The following is a 16657-nucleotide window of genomic DNA, read 5'->3' as shown; positions in this document are numbered from 1 at the left end:
TTTAATACTAATTATCTTTCACCAAATTGTACCTAATACTTTTACATAACTGAAAAGATTAAAGATAAATACAGTGGACCCCCGGTTAACGATATTTTTTCACTCCATAAGTATGTTCAGGTGCCAGTACTGACCGAATTTATTCCCATAAGGAATATTGTGAAGTAGATTAGTCCATTTCAGACCCCCAAACATACACGTACAAACGCACTTACATAAATACACTAACATAATTGGTCGCATTCAGAGGTAATCGTTATGCGGGGGTCCACTGTACAGTAATTTAAGGGACGATGAACAAAACAGTATCTATTGTTTTTGAATTCCTCTTAAAGCTTCTATGATCTGTGGAGCGCCTTCGCCTAATTTTGGTTTCTCAAACTCTCCACCAAAATAAGCATATATTTTGGCTGGCACCAGCGATTCAACACCAGTTGATGGGTCATGAAAATCTTGGCACATATTCTTCATGATAGTGATGATAATCTCCAAGAGGTCCTCATTGTACCACTCTAGCTGCTGCTCTCTCTTAAGTTGCAGCTGATTTAGGAAACTATTTTTCATTGCAAATCCTGCAGGAATCATAATTTTCCATCTTCTTGAGTCCCACCAAATGTAATTGTTTTTCACTTCCTTGGGCATCCAAGGTTCAGCCTTGAGGTGCGAGAGAAGAGTTTTGCAGGCTATATAAACCTGACGCTCCTGTGAGCTCAAGCGGCTCAGTACTTCAGCCTCGGCTCCGGCAAAGCTACAACGCCATTCACCATCAGCTGTATTACTGAGGTACACTTGTGTGATGTTGTCTGGCGTCAGTGGTGGTCTTCTCACTTCTGGAGGCCATGGGACAGCCAACACGGGAACCAAGTCTATGTTTATCAACAGAAGTGGATAATCCTTTCCCTGCCATGCAAATGTTAAGGACACTCCTACCTGAGTTCTTGTCACTCCTGGAGGCACTAGACTTAATTGACGGTTTTCAATCGCATGAGTTTCAAGGCAACTTCTCACTAACTCGTAAAATGTGTTTATCAAAGCATTTCCTTGTAGTCTTGGATGTTCTGATTTTACAACAACTCTCAGTCTGTGTCCACTCAGAGCTGCTTGTTGGGAACTTTGCTCAACAATTTCTATATCAACTCCTGGGATATTAGAAAGCACAACACTTATATCATACTCATCAGGTGCATATAAGCGGCTGCCATCTGATGAACTCCCAACAGTTGTGAGTTCACCTTTATACAAGCTGTCAACACTACTGATTTTATCCATTATGATTTGCACTTCATTGGTCAGAGCCATTTTCACCCTCATAGCTTCACCTTTAGTAAAGTCAACAGTGATGTTGTTTAAGTTTCCCAAGACATCCCTTATATTAATAAAGTTTAGTATCTTCTTGATCGCTTCGGATGGATTGTTGAACACCACTGCACTTTCCGAGTTTGTTTCAATTTTTCTATAACGATACAAATAGTCTGTAAAGTTAGCACTAACCTCGCTGGGTATTGTCCCAGCAACACTCAATGGTGGTTGATCTAACATGTGTACCTTTAACTGTTCATAACTTGTATCATGACCAAACATGGCAGCAAAGTGGGCAGGGGTATGGCCATAGCGGTCCTGTTTTAAAGGGCTCGCACCAAGACTTAAGAGGAGGGCTAAGCTGGCTGAGTTACCGTGGGAGGCAGCTTGATGGAGGGCAGTAGAGTCGTGTGTAGCATCAACCACCACATCAACATTAAGACCGCCCACAGTAATCAAGAGATATGTTAACTGCAGCAGCCCATTACGGCACGACACCAGAAGACTGTATGAGCTGATGAGTGATCCTTGTGGTGGTGAAGCAGACAATTGTCTTTCTCTCATAGTAGTGTGTGCACGATATCTAATATACAAATACTTGTATATGTCAAGAACTGCCTGTAGTTCATCCTTTTCCTCTTTATCTTTGGCATTTTCTATAATATCTTCTAATTTATGCTTTTCTTGGTGATATATAACCTGAAATAAATGATAAGTACATTTAATGAATTATAATTCAAATGAGAATTTAAGTAAGATCCAAAGGGGTCACATATCTAAAGAATTTAAATTGGAGGCAGTTGTATAATATCTAAGAAAGAGGGAAGTTCTAATTTCCTGCCCTTCAGTGGCATCCTGCCACCTCTATTGACAGTCAATTACAGTAAAATCAGTGTTAAGAAACCCGTCAGCGACAGCTTTACTACACCTACTTTGATTATACTTTCCTTGAGCGTTCACCACCCTTACTGACTCTGCCTCCAGCATCCTTGTCACCCTCGCTGGTCTCTGATCTGGCATAGCACATCTTTAGCACATCCTACCCTGCAATGCTGTATGACCCTTGTGGGTTTAGTACTTAAGTTTTGATTGCAATAATAATAAACCCCTTGAGGGAGGTTCTGTGATGCCAGTGAGGTTCTGATATTAGGAACTGGATCTGGTCCTTCCCACACTTGGACTGAGCCTCACTATCTCTCATTCTCCAGGACACTGCAGTGCAGTATGACCCTGGTGGGTTTAGTGCTTAGTTTTGATTATAATAAGCCCTTGTGTGTTTAGAATTTCCTGTTAAATATATTACAAGTTCCTTGTTTCTAGTGAGAGGTTTTTGTCTAATGAATTAGAGCTGATCACTTCTTCCCCGGCACAAGCATAGATTATCTCCCAGTCCCCGAGGCACCGTATGTCCCCTACAGGTTTAGCGCTTCCCAATAAATATAATAATGTGATGATCAAAGATATAATGAAGGCAGTGCTCAGTGACTCACACTATTTAAAAGTTTTTGCGATTATAGTAAAAATAATGAACTCTGCAAAACCCCATGAATATAATTACAGCATAATGGATCCTTCAAGAGTGGGAGAGGCTTTGATGAAGGTGAAAGGCTTTTAATCCAAGCAACTGGAGCTACCCTTTTCCCCCCTCTGATCAAACCTGATTACTTCTCGCTTCTCAGGACCTGCCTCAAGGGAGGTTCCTTGATGCTGGTGAGGGGCTCTTGATCTAGGGAACTGGATCTAACCTAATCTGGATCAAACTTGATTACCTCCCATTGTCCCCAGGTGCTGTACAACCCCTATGGGTTTAGGTCTCCCTCCATAAAGAAAATAATTGAAAGTAAGAGCTTACATCTTCTATGTAGTTGCTGTGATGTTCTGGTAGCATATGTAGAGGCAGTGTTGCTGCAGAGTCAGGTATGTAGAGGCAGCCACCCAGGTGTGTCAGCAGCAACTCTGCAAGCTTCCAGTGTCGAGCCTGCATGGCTGCATGCACACCTGTAACACCTGCCTCATTCCTGAGGAAACACTTGGCACCAGCCTGCCTGAGGAAGGTGGCTGCCAGGGGGCAGTTGTTACTAGCTGCCATTACCATCAGGGAGGTGAGGTTAGTCAGTGTGTCAGGAGGCCATGAGGTCTGCCATGGTCTGGGACCTCTCATGGTCTTCATCAAGTGTTCAACACCATCGTGTAGACCTCGGTCTTCCTCTCTGATGCGACGTTTCTCTGCTTGCAACGCGTGCAACAAGTGCTGCAACAATAAAACTTTCTGAAGACAATACGTCTGAGGATCATTACTGTACGACCCTTATGGGTTTAGTGCTTCATTATTATAATAATAGGTCATTAAGAAATGCTCTTGATCCAAGAATCGGAGCTACCGTCCTCTTGCTTGGAACAAACCTAAGTATCTTTCATTCAAGTGCTTTATCAATGCTGTATGACCCTTGTGGGTTTAGTGCTTTTCTACAATTATATTTTAAAACTGATATATAATGAAAATACTGTACATGACCTCTATGTGATTAGTGCTCATGTAATATATATACTGCTGTAACAATTATTGCTACTACAACTAGGTAAAGTTAGGTCAAGTTAGGTAAAGTTAGGTTAGATTAGGTAAGGTTAGGTTAAGTTAAGTTAGGTCAAGTTAGGTTAGATTAGGTTGTTAGGTTAGATTAAGTTAGGTTAGGTTAAGTTAGGTTAAGTTAGGTTAGGTTAAGTTAGGTTAAGTTAGGTTAGGTTAAGTTAGGTTAAGTTAGGTTAGGTTAAGTTAGGTTAGATTAGGTTGTTAGGTTAGATTAAGTTAGGTTAGGTTAAGTTAGGTTAAGTTAGGTTAAGTTAGGTTAGGTTAGGTTAGGTTAAGTTAGGTTAAGTTAGGTTAAGTTAGGTTAGGTTAGGTTAGGTTAGGTTAGGTTAGGTTAGGTTAGGTTAGGTTAGGTTAGGTTAGGTTAGGTTAGGTTAGGTTAGATTAAGTTAGGTTAGGTTAAGTTAGGTTAAGTTAGGTTAAGTTAGGTTAGGTTAGGTTAGGTTAGGTTAGGTTAAGTTAGGTTAAGTTAGGTTAGGTTAGGTTAGGTTAGGTTAGATTAAGTTAGGTTAGGTTAAGTTAGGTTAAGTTAGGTTAAGTTAGGTTAGGTTAGGTTAGGTTAGGTTAGGTTAAGTTAGGTTAAGTTAGGTTAAGTTAGGTTTAGTTAAGTTACATTAGATTAGGCTTAGTTAGGTTAGGTAAGGTTTGTCAGGAAACAGGACAAGTGTTTCCTGACACTTGTATTGGAGACTGACCCTTGTGACGAGCAGCTTGACCCTGATGGTGACATCATGTGACCTCCAGGCCACCTGCAGCAGTGACAGCCCAGCTGAGCAGGTGGTCAGCGGTGCACCAGCTGCCAGCAGCAGGCTCAGGATCCTGGGTCTGTTGCAGGTTATGGCCAGAACCACAGCACTGGTGTAGAAGTCTCCTGTGGCCTCCAGGGGCGACCCATGACACAGGAGTTGACAGGCAGCTCCTGGGTCGTCTCTCTTGCTGATTTCCCTCAGCAGCTGCTCGTACAGTGCTGACGGTGCTGTGCTGCTGTCAGATGGTTGCTGTGGGAGACAGCAGCGTAAAGACCTTAATGCTGAACTGACTTGATAAAGCTCTACATAGTGCAGCATGATAAAGCTCTGCATAGTGAAACATGATAAAGCTCTACATAGTGAAACATGATAAAGCTCTACACAGTGAAGCATGATAAAGCTCTACACAGTGAAACATGATAAAGCTCTACACAGTGAAACATGATAAAGCTCTACACAGTGAGACATGATAAAGCTCTACACAGTGAAGCATGATAAAGCTCTACATAGTGAAGCATGATAAAGCTCTACAGAGTGAAACATGATAAAGCTCTACACAGTGAAGCATGATAAAGCTCTACACAGTGAAACATGATAAAGCTCTACACAGTGAAACATGATAAAGCTCTACACAGTGAAACATGATAAAGCTCTACACAGTAAAAAGTGATAAAGCTCTACACAGTGAAGCATGGTAAAGCTCCTGACAGTGAAACATGATAAAGCTCTACACAGTAAAGCATGATAAAGGTCTACTCAGTGAAGCATGATAAAGCTGTAAACTGAAACATGATAAAGCTCTACACAGTGAAACATGATAAAGCTCTACACAGTGAAACATGATAAAGCTCTACACAGTAGAGCATGATAAAGCTCTACACAGTGAAACATGATAAAGCTCTACACAGTGAAACGTGATAAAGCTCTACACAGTGAAACATGATAAAGCTCTACACAGTGAAGCATGATAAAGCTCTACATAGTGAAACATGATAAAGCTCTACACAGTGAAACGTGATAAAGTTCTACACAGTGAAGCATGATAAAGCTCTACACAGTGAAACATGATAAAGCTCTACAGAGTGAAACGTGATAAAGCTCTACACAGTGAAACATGATAAAGCTCTACAGAGTGAAACGTGATAAAGCTCTACACAGTGAAACATGATAAAGCTCTACACAGTGAAACATGATAAAGCTCTACACAGTGAAGCATGATAAAGCTCTACACAGTGAAACATGATAAAGCTCTACACAGTGAAGCATGAAAAAGCTCTACACAGTGAAACATGATAAAGCTCTACACAGTGAAACATGATAAAGCTCTACACAGTAAAGCATGATAAAGCTCCACACAGTAGAGCATGATAAAGCTCTACACAGTGAAACATGATAAAGCTCTACACAGTGAAACATGATAAAGCTCTACACAGTGAAACATGATAAAGCTCTACACAGTGAAACATGGTAAAGCTCTACACAGTGAAGCGTGATAAAGCTCTACACAGTGAAACGTGATAAAGCTCTACACAGTGAAACATGATAAAGCTCTACACAGTAAAAAGTGATAAAGCTCTACACAGTGAAGCATGGTAAAGCTCCTGACAGTGAAACATGATAAAGCTCTACACAGTAAAGCATGATAAAGCTCTACTCAGTGAAGCATGATAAAGCTGTAAACTGAAACATGATAAAGCTCTACACAGTGAAACATGATAAAGCTCTACACAGTGAAACATGATAAAGCTCTACACAGTAGAGCATGATAAAGCTCTACATAGTGAAACATGATAAAGCTCTACACAGTGAAACATGATAAAGCTCTACAGAGTGAAACGTGATAAAGCTCTACACAGTGAAACATGATAAAGCTCTACACAGTGAAACATGATAAAGCTCTACACAGTGAAGCATGATAAAGCTCTACACAGTGAAACATGATAAAGCTCTACAGAGTGAAACGTGATAAAGCTCTACACAGTGAAACATGATAAAGCTCTACACAGTGAAGCATGATAAAGCTCTACACAGTGAAACATGATAAAGCTCTACACAGTGAAGCATGAAAAAGCTCTACACAGTGAAACATGATAAAGCTCTACACAGTGAAACATGATAAAGCTCTACACAGTAAAGCATGATAAAGCTCCACACAGTAGAGCATGATAAAGCTCTACACAGTGAAACATGATAAAGCTCTACACAGTGAAACATGATAAAGCTCTACACAGTGAAACATGATAAAGCTCTACACAGTGAAACATGATAAAGCTCTACACAGTGAAACATGGTAAAGCTCTACACAGTGAAGCGTGATAAAGCTCTACACAGTGAAACGTGATAAAGCTCTACACAGTGAAACATGATAAAGCTCTACACAGTAAAAAGTGATAAAGCTCTACACAGTGAAGCATGGTAAAGCTCCAGACAGTGAAACATGATAAAGCTCTACACAGTAAAGCATGATAAAGCTCTACTCAGTGAAGCATGATAAAGCTCTACACTGAAACATGATAAAGCTCTACACAGTGAAACATGATAAAGCTCTACACAGTGAAGCATGATAAAGCTCTACACAGTGAAACATGATAAAGCTCTACACAGTGAAACATGATAAAGCTCTACACAGTGAAACGTGATAAAGCTCTACACAATGAAACATGATAAAGCTCTACACAGTGAAGCATGATAAAGCTCTACACAGTGAAACATGATAAAGCTCTACACAGTGAAACGTGATAAAGTTCTACACAGTGAAACATGATAAAGCTCTACACAATGAAACATGATAAAGCTCTACACAGTGAAGCATGATAAAGCTCTACACAGTGAAACGTGATAAAGCTCTACACAATGAAACATGATAAAGCTCTACACAGTGAAGCATGATAAAGCTCTACACAGTGAAACATGATAAAGCTCTACACAGTGAAACGTGATAAAGTTCTACACAGTGAAACATGATAAAGCTCTACACAGTGAAACATGATAAAGCTCTACACAGTGAAACATGATAAAGCTCTACACAGTGAAACATGATAAAGCTCTACACAGTGAAGCATGATAAAGCTCTACACAGTGAAACATGATAAAGCTCTACACAGTGAAACGTGATAAAGCTCTACACAGTGAAGCATGATAAAGCTCTACATAGTGAAACATGATAAAGCTCTACACAGTAGAGCATGATAAAGCTCCACACAGTAGAGCATGATAAAGCTCTACACAGTGAAACATGATAAAGCTCTACACAGTGAAGCATGATAAAGCTCTACACAGTGAAACGTGATAAAGCTCTACACAGTGAAGCATGATAAAGCTCTACATAGTGAAACATGATAAAGCTCTACACAGTGAAACATGATAAAGCTCTACACAGTGAAACATGATAAAGCTCTACACAGTGAAACATGATAAAGCTCTACACAGTGAAACATGATAAAGCTCTACACAGTGAAGCATGAAAAAGCTCTACACAGTGAAACATGATAAAGCTCTACACAGTGAAACATGATAAAGCTCTACACAGTAGAGCATGATAAAGCTCCACACAGTAGAGCATGATAAAGCTCTACACAGTGAAACATGATAAAGCTCTACACAGTGAAACATGATAAAGCTCTACACAGTGAAACGTGATAAAGCTCTACACAGTGAAGCATGATAAAGCTCTACACAGTGAAGCATGATAAAGCTCTACATAGTGAAAAATGATAAAGCTCTACACAGTGAAACGTGATAAAGCTCTACACAGTGAAACATGATAAAGCTCTACACAGTGAAGCATGATAAAGCTCTACATAGTGAAACATGATAAAGCTCTACACAGTGAAACATGATAAAGCTCTACACAGTGAAACGTGATAAAGCTCTACACAGTGAAACATGATAAAGCTCTACACAGTGAAGCATGATAAAGCTCTACACAGTGAAACATGATAAAGCTCTACACAGTGAAACATGATAAAGCTCTACACAGTGAAGCATGATAAAGCTCTACACAGTGAAACATGATAAAGCTCTACACAGTGAAGCATGAAAAAGCTCTACACAGTGAAACATGATAAAGCTCTACACAGTGAAACATGATAAAGCTCTACACAGTGAAACATGATAAAGCTCTACACAGTGAAAAGTGATAAAGCTCTACACAGTGAAGCATGGTAAAGCTCCAGACAGTGAAACATGATAAAGCTCTACACAGTAAAGCATGATAAAGCTCTACACAGTGAAACATGATAAAGCTCTACACAGTGAAGCATGAAAAAGCTCTACACAGTGAAACATGATAAAGCTCTACACAGTGAAACATGATAAAGCTCTACACAGTGAAACATGATAAAGCTCTACACAGTGAAAAGTGATAAAGCTCTACACAGTGAAGCATGGTAAAGCTCCAGACAGTGAAACATGATAAAGCTCTACACAGTAAAGCATGATAAAGCTCTACTCAGTGAAGCATGATAAAGCTCTACACTGAAATATGACAAAGCTCTACACAGTGAAACATGATAAAGCTCTACACAGTGAAACATGATAAAGCTCTACACAGTAGAGCATGATAAAGCTCTACACAGTGAAACATGATAAAGCTCTACACAGTGAAGCATGATAAAGCTCTACACAGTGAAACATGATAAAGCTCTACACAGTGAAACATGATAAAGCTCTACACAGTGAAGCATGATAAAGCTCTACACAGTGAAACATGATAAAGCTCTACACAGTGAAGCATGAAAAAGCTCTACACAGTGAAACATGATAAAGCTCTACACAGTGAAACATGATAAAGCTCTACACAGTGAAACATGATAAAGCTCTACACAGTGAAAAGTGATAAAGCTCTACACAGTGAAGCATGGTAAAGCTCCAGACAGTGAAACATGATAAAGCTCTACACAGTAAAGCATGATAAAGCTCTACTCAGTGAAGCATGATAAAGCTCTACACTGAAATATGACAAAGCTCTACACAGTGAAACATGATAAAGCTCTACACAGTGAAACATGATAAAGCTCTACACATTAGAGCATGATAAAGCTCTACACAGTGAAACATGATAAAGCTCTACACAGTGAAACATGATAAAGCTCTACACAGTGAAACATGATAAAGCTCTACACAGTGAAGCATGATAAAGCTCTACACAGTGAAACATGATAAAGCTCTACACAGTAGAGCATGATAAAGCTTCACACAGTAGAGCATGATAAAGCTCTACTCAGTGAAACATGATAAAGCTCTACACAGTGAAACATGATAAAGCTCTACACAGTAGAGCATGATAAAGCTCTACACAGTGAAAGATGATAAAGCTCTACACAGTGAAAGATGATAAAGCTCTACACAGTGAAAGATGATAAAGCTCCACACAGAGTGAAACGTGGCAGTAAAAGCTCACTGAACAACCCCGTCATTATTCACGTCACGAAAGCTATTTCATTCATTATCAAAATATGTTGATAATTTTAATTGGCAGGACGTATTCATTATCAGTGATGGTTCACGCTGGATCTAACATCCAAATTATTGTGTCTAACTTGTATAATTGGGTGTCTGAGCGAAATTATTAATGGGGAAATCACATTAGTTAGATTGCTGCATGATCCCTGTGGGTTTAGAGCTTTCCTGCGTGTTGGGATGCGCTAAATCCATAGGGGGGAGATAGTCGTGACTGGGGTATGAGAGGTGATTAGGTCCATTTAATCAGTTCCTCCTGTTCACCCAGCAGTAAATAGGTACCTGAGTGCTAGTATACTGTTGTACTCGCCTGTTTTTGGTTGAAGGGGTTGATTCACAGCTCCTGACCCCTTTCTATGGTAGTGGTTACCTGGAGGATGCTTCGGGGGTCAGGATCAGGACCTGATTAACCAGGCTGTTACTCCTGGCCGCACGTAAACCAACGTAGAAACCACAGCCCGGCTGGTCAGGTATGACTTTATGTGTCTGTCGAGCGCCTTCTAGAAAACAACCAGGGGTCTTGAAGACAACCAGGGGTCTTGAAGACAGCCAGGGGTCTTGAAGACAGCCAGGGGTCTTGAAGACAGCCAGGGGTCTTGAAGACAGCCAGGGGTCTTGAAGACAGTCAGGGGTCTTGAAGACAGTCAGGGGTCTTGAAGACAGCCAGGGGTCTTGAAGACAGCCAGGGGTCTTGAAGACAGCCAGGGGTCTTGAAGACAGCCAGGGGTCTTGAAGACAGCCAGGGGTCTTGAAGACAGCCAGGGGTCTTGAAGACAACCAGGGGTCTTGAAGACAGCCAGGGGTCTTGAAGACAGCCAGGGGTCTTGAAGACAGCCAGGGGTCTTGAAGACAGCCAGGGGTCTTGAAGACAGCCAGGGGTCTTGAAGACAACCAGGGGTCTTGAAGACAGCCAGGGGTCTTGAAGACAGCCAGGGGTCTTGAAGACAGCCAGGGGTCTTGAAGACAGCCAGGGGTCTTGAAGACAGCCAGGGGTCTTGAAGACAGCCAGGGGTCTTGAAGACAGCCAGGGGTCTTGAAGACAGCCAGAGGTCTTGAAGACAGCCAGGGGTCTTGAAGACAACCAGGGGTCTTGAAGACAGCCAGGGGTCTTGAAGACAGCCAGGGGTCTTGAAGACAGCCAGGGGTCTTGAAGACAGCCAGGGGTCTTGAAGACAGCCAGGGGTCTTGAAGACAGCCAGGGGTCTTGAAGACAGCCAGGGGTCTTGAAGACAGCCAGGGGTCTTGAAGACAACCAGGGGTCTTGAAGACAGCCAGGGGTCTTGAAGACAGCCAGGGGTCTTGAAGACAGCCAGGGGTCTTGAAGACAGCCAGGGGTCTTGAAGACAGCCAGGGGTCTTGAAGACAACCAGGGGTCTTGAAGACAGCCAGGGGTCTTGAAGACAGCCAGGGGTCTTGAAGACAGCCAGGGGTCTTGAAGACAGCCAGGGGTCTTGAAGACAGCCAGGGGTCTTGAAGACAGCCAGGGGTCTTGAAGACAGCCAGGGGTCTTGAAGACAACCAGGGGTCTTGAAGACAACCAGGGGTCTTGAAGACAGCCAGGGGTCTTGAAGACAGCCAGGGGTCTTGAAGACAGCCAGGGGTCTATCTATTGGACCACTAGCCATGTGTGTTCCTACTGGTGCTAAGTCCCCCCCCCCCCCCTTACTCAACATCTTTCCATCCTGATTGTAGATAAATAGTTCAAAGAAACAACAAGTTGATAATTAGACACATATGCAACATTTAGGTATCTTTATTGTGGAGACGTTACACCACACACTGGCTTCATCAGTCCTTTACAGAGAAGAAAGGTGAAGATCAGTAGATCGAAGTAATAAACCTGGAGTCGATGAAATCAGTCCATCAATCTTAATAAGAATACAGCATATGAGCGAAGAAGTGGTTTATGAACCTCTTGTGTTCTTCAACACTCTTCTTTGTATTAGCCGGATGAAGCTACTGTGTGGCGAAACCTGTCTGCAGTATAAATATCCATATGTTGTATAAGAGTCTCATTCTTTAGTAAGTGAAGACGAACAATAACTAACCTGAACACCAGCAGCTTCTGTAATGACCTGACTCAAGTGTTGATGACCAGCCTGGCGAGCCAGGTCAGCTGGACTCTCTCCATCATGGGTCAGGGCCCAGGGCAGCACCTTACAGTTGTCTATCAGGGAGCGAACAATGGTAGGGAAGCCTAGTTTAGCTGCCCAGTGGAGGGGCGTCAAGCCATCGACGTCCTGGTAATGGCTGTCTCGATTCTTGGGAAGACTGGCCTCCAGCAACACAAAATCCTTTTTCTTCACCCATTCCAGTGTCTTGTGGCCTTCACTCTCGTATTCCTGCCAGCTCCTCGCCTTCAAATATAAACAGGCTCTCATATTTCTGTTAACAGGGATTAAGGTACTAATTATATAACAAAAATATCCCAAAAAATCTGCAGCCTGAATTACCACGTTATAATGTGTTTACAGAAATCTGATTAATAATAATTAACAGGAACTTGAGTTACCATGAGTGAATGAGTGTCTGATTGAGTGTGTGAGTCAGTTTTGAGTTTAGGCAACTTCCTCAAGAGCCAGGCAGTGTTATGACTGCCCCAGACTTCTGCAACATCCTCAGCAAGCAGTCCCGACTCCTCCCTGGTTTCGGGGTTAAGTCCAGCTTTATACAGCTCCTGGACACCCGCTTCATTCCCAGACAAAGCCGCGATGTGCATGGCTGTGAACGTTTGAGAGTTGACTGCAGAAACGTTGCAGCCTGAAGCCAGCAACAGCCTCAAGGCTTCAGTAGAGTTGCCCAGCACTGAAACATGCAGTGGAGTACGCTGCATATTGTCCCTGGCATTGACGTCAGCTCCGGCATCAATGAGAGCCTTGATGCAATACACATTGTTTCGTCTCGTTGCTATGTGCAGAGCTGTGTTGCCTGCAACATTAATATTGTTATCATCAGTATTATTAATAATATATAGACCATGAAGCATGTTATTCACTCTCAGTAATTGTAATTCCTAAGTAATAGTAACTCCAGCCGTGGTCTAAAAGTAACTCCAGCCGTGGTCTAAAAGTAACTCCAGCCGTGGTCTAAAAGTAACTTCAGCCGTGGTCTAAAAGTAACTTCAGCCGTGGTCTAAAAGTAACTCCAGCCGTGGTCTAAAAGTAACTCCAGCCGTGGTCTAAAAGTAACTTCAGCTGTCACAACTGATGATCCTCACTGCAACACTTGACACCATATTCACTGCAACACTAGACAACATCCTCACTGCAACACTAGACAACATCCTCACTGCAACACTTGACAACATCTTCACTGCAACACTAGACAACATCCTCACTGCAACACTAGACAACATCCTCACTGCAACACTAGACACCATCCTCACTGCAACACTAGACAACATCCTCACTGCAACACTAGACACCATCCTCACTGCAACACTAGACACCATCCTCACTGCAACACTAGACAACATCTTCACTGCAACACTAGACACCATCCTCACTGCAACACTAGACACCATCCTCACTGCAACACTAGACACCATCTTCACTGCAACACTAGACACCATCCTCACTGCAACACTAGACAACATCTTCACTGCAACACTAGACAACATCTTCACTGCAACACTAGACAACATCCTCACTGCAACACTAGACAACATCCTCACTGCAACACTTGACAACATCTTCACTGCAACACTAGACAACATCCTCACTGCAACACTAGACAACATCCTCACTGCAACACTAGACACCATCCTCACTGCAACACTAGACAACATCCTCACTGCAACACTAGACACCATCCTCACTGCAACACTAGACAACATCTTCACTGCAACACTAGACAACATTCTCACTGCAACACTAGACAACATCTTCACTGCAACACTAGACAACATCCTCACTGCAACACTAGACAACATCTTCACTGCAACACTAGACAACATCTTCACTGCAACACTAGACAACATCTTCACTGCAACACTAGACAACATTCTCACTGCAACACTAGACAACATTCTCACTGCAACACTAGACAACATCCTCACTGCAACACTAGACAACATCTTCACTGCAACACTAGACAACATCTTCACTGCAACACTAGTCAACATCCTCACTGCAACACTAGACAACATCTTCACTGCAACACTAGACAACATCCTCACTGCAACACTAGTCAACATCCTCACTGCAACACTAGACAACATCTTCACTGCAACACTAGACAACATCTTCACTGCAACACTAGACAACATTCTCACTGCAACACTAGACAACATCTTCACTGCAACACTAGTCAACATCCTCACTGCAACACTAGACAACATCTTCACTGCAACACTAGACAACATCCTCACTGCAACACTAGACAACATCTTCACTGCAACACTAGACAACATCCTCACTGCAACACTAGACAACATCTTCACTGCAACACTAGACAACATCCTCACTGCAACACTAGACAACATCTTCACTGCAACACTAGACAACATCTTCACTGCAACACTAGACAACATCTCCACTGCAACACTAGTCAACATCTTCACTGCAACACTAGTCATCATCTTCACTGCAACACTAGACAACATCTTCACTGCAACACTAGTCAACATCTTCACTGCAACACTAGACAACATCTTCACTGCAACACTAGTCAACATCTTCACTGCAACACTAGTCAACATCTTCACTGCAACACTAGACAACATCTCCACTGCAACACTAGTCAACATCTTCACTGCAACACTAGTCAACATCTTCACTGCAACACTAGTCAACATCTTCACTGCAACAGTAGACAACATCTTCACTGTAACACTAGTCAACATCTTCACTGCAACAGTAGACAACATCTTCACTGCAACACTAGTCAACATCTTCACTGCAACAGTAGACAACATCTTCACTGCAACACTAGACAACATCTTCACTGTAACACTAGACAACATCTTCACTGTAACACTAGACAACATCTTCACTGCAACACTAGACACCATCTTCACTGCAACACTAGGCACCATCTTCACTGCAACACTAGACACCATCTTCACTGCAACACTAGACACCATCTTCACTGCAACACTTGACACCATCTTCACTGCAACACTAGACACCATCTTCACTGCAACACTAGACACCATCTTCACTGCAACACTAGTCAACATCTTCACTGCAACACTAGACAACATCTTCACTGCAACACTAGACACCATCTTCACTGCAACACTAGACACCATCTTCACTGCAACACTAGACACCATCTTCACTGCAACACTAGACACCATCTTCACTGCAACACTAGTCAACATCTTCACTGCAACACTAGACACCATCTTCACTGCAACACTAGACACCATCTTCACTGCAACACTAGACACCATCTTCACTGCAACACTAGACACCATCTTCACTGCAACACTAGACACCATCTTCACTGCAACACTAGTCAACATCTTCACTGCAACACTAGACACCATCTTCACTGCAACACTAGACACCATCTTCACTGCAACACTAGACAACATCTTCACTGCAACACTAGACAACATCTTCACTGCAACACTAGTCAACATCTTCACTGCAACACTAGACACCATCTTCACTGCAACACTAGACACCATCTTCACTGCAACACTAGACAACATCTTCACTGCAACACTAGACACCATCTTCACTGCAACACTAGTCACCATCTTCACTGCAACACTAGACACCATCTTCACTGCAACACTAGACACCATCTTCACTGCAACACTAGACAACATCTTCACTGCAACACTAGACAACATCTTCACTGCAACACTAGACAACATCTTCACTGCAACACTAGACAACATCTTCACTGCAACACTAGACACCATCTTCACTGCAACACTAGACAACATCTTCACTGCAACACTAGACACCATCTTCACTGCAACACTAGACACCATCTTCACTGCAACACTAGTCAACATTATCACTGCCTCACTGAAGTCTTCCAGCTCATACCGACATTAAACAATATGAATAAGGTTCCTCGTGTGTGATAGCATGTGACAGGAAGACACATCTACCTCATATATTGCCACTGTGCAGCTGGCCCGGTGGCCTGGTGGGTAAAGCTCCCGCTTCACACATGGAGGGCCCTGGTTCGATTCCCGGCGGGTGGAAACATTTCGACACGTTTCCTTACACCTGTTGTCCTGTTCACCTAGCAGCAAATAGGTACCTGGGTGTTAGTCGACTGGTGTGGGTCGCATCCTGGGGGACAAGATTAAGGACCCCAATGGAAATAAGTTAGACAGTCCTCGATGACGCACTGACTTTCTTGGGTTATCCTGGGTGGCTAACCCTCCGGGGTTAAAAATCCGAACGAAATCTTATCTTATCTTATCTTACCAACACAACAGAGTAGCAGCACACTACTGATGCATCTATTTCCCCCCTAAAGATATACAGGTACTGTATATCTCTAATACGGTACGGGTGGGGTTAGAACCCATGCGAGTGAGTGGTAACACTCCAGACCAGTGCGTTAACCACTGGACCAGCTGGCTACAATAAGA

At 42.5% G+C, this 16657-nt stretch overlaps 1 protein-coding gene across 3 annotated transcripts in view; it reads right to left on the bottom strand.

Moving 5' to 3' along the window:
* Positions 1-174: 174 nt before the first annotated feature.
* Positions 175-16657, bottom strand: part of LOC128701452 (serine/threonine-protein phosphatase 6 regulatory ankyrin repeat subunit B) — a 20335-nt gene continuing 3852 nt past the window's right edge. For all 3 annotated transcript variants that reach the window (XM_070100263.1, XM_070100264.1, XM_070100265.1), the window contains 5 exons: positions 12608-13023; positions 12144-12452; positions 4582-4884; positions 3152-3550; positions 175-1998 (listed from right to left, as the gene is read on the bottom strand). In XM_070100263.1, coding sequence (XP_069956364.1) covers positions 310-1998; positions 3152-3550; positions 4582-4884; positions 12144-12452; positions 12608-13023 — 3116 coding nt within the window. In that variant the 3' untranslated portion in view covers positions 175-309. The remainder of the gene's footprint in view (positions 1999-3151; positions 3551-4581; positions 4885-12143; positions 12453-12607; positions 13024-16657) is intronic.

The sequence above is a fragment of the Cherax quadricarinatus genome, chromosome 72 (assembly GCF_038502225.1).
Source record: "Cherax quadricarinatus isolate ZL_2023a chromosome 72, ASM3850222v1, whole genome shotgun sequence".
Classification (NCBI taxonomy): domain Eukaryota; kingdom Metazoa; phylum Arthropoda; class Malacostraca; order Decapoda; family Parastacidae; genus Cherax; species Cherax quadricarinatus.
This window is presented reverse-complemented; position numbering and strand designations above follow the sequence as displayed.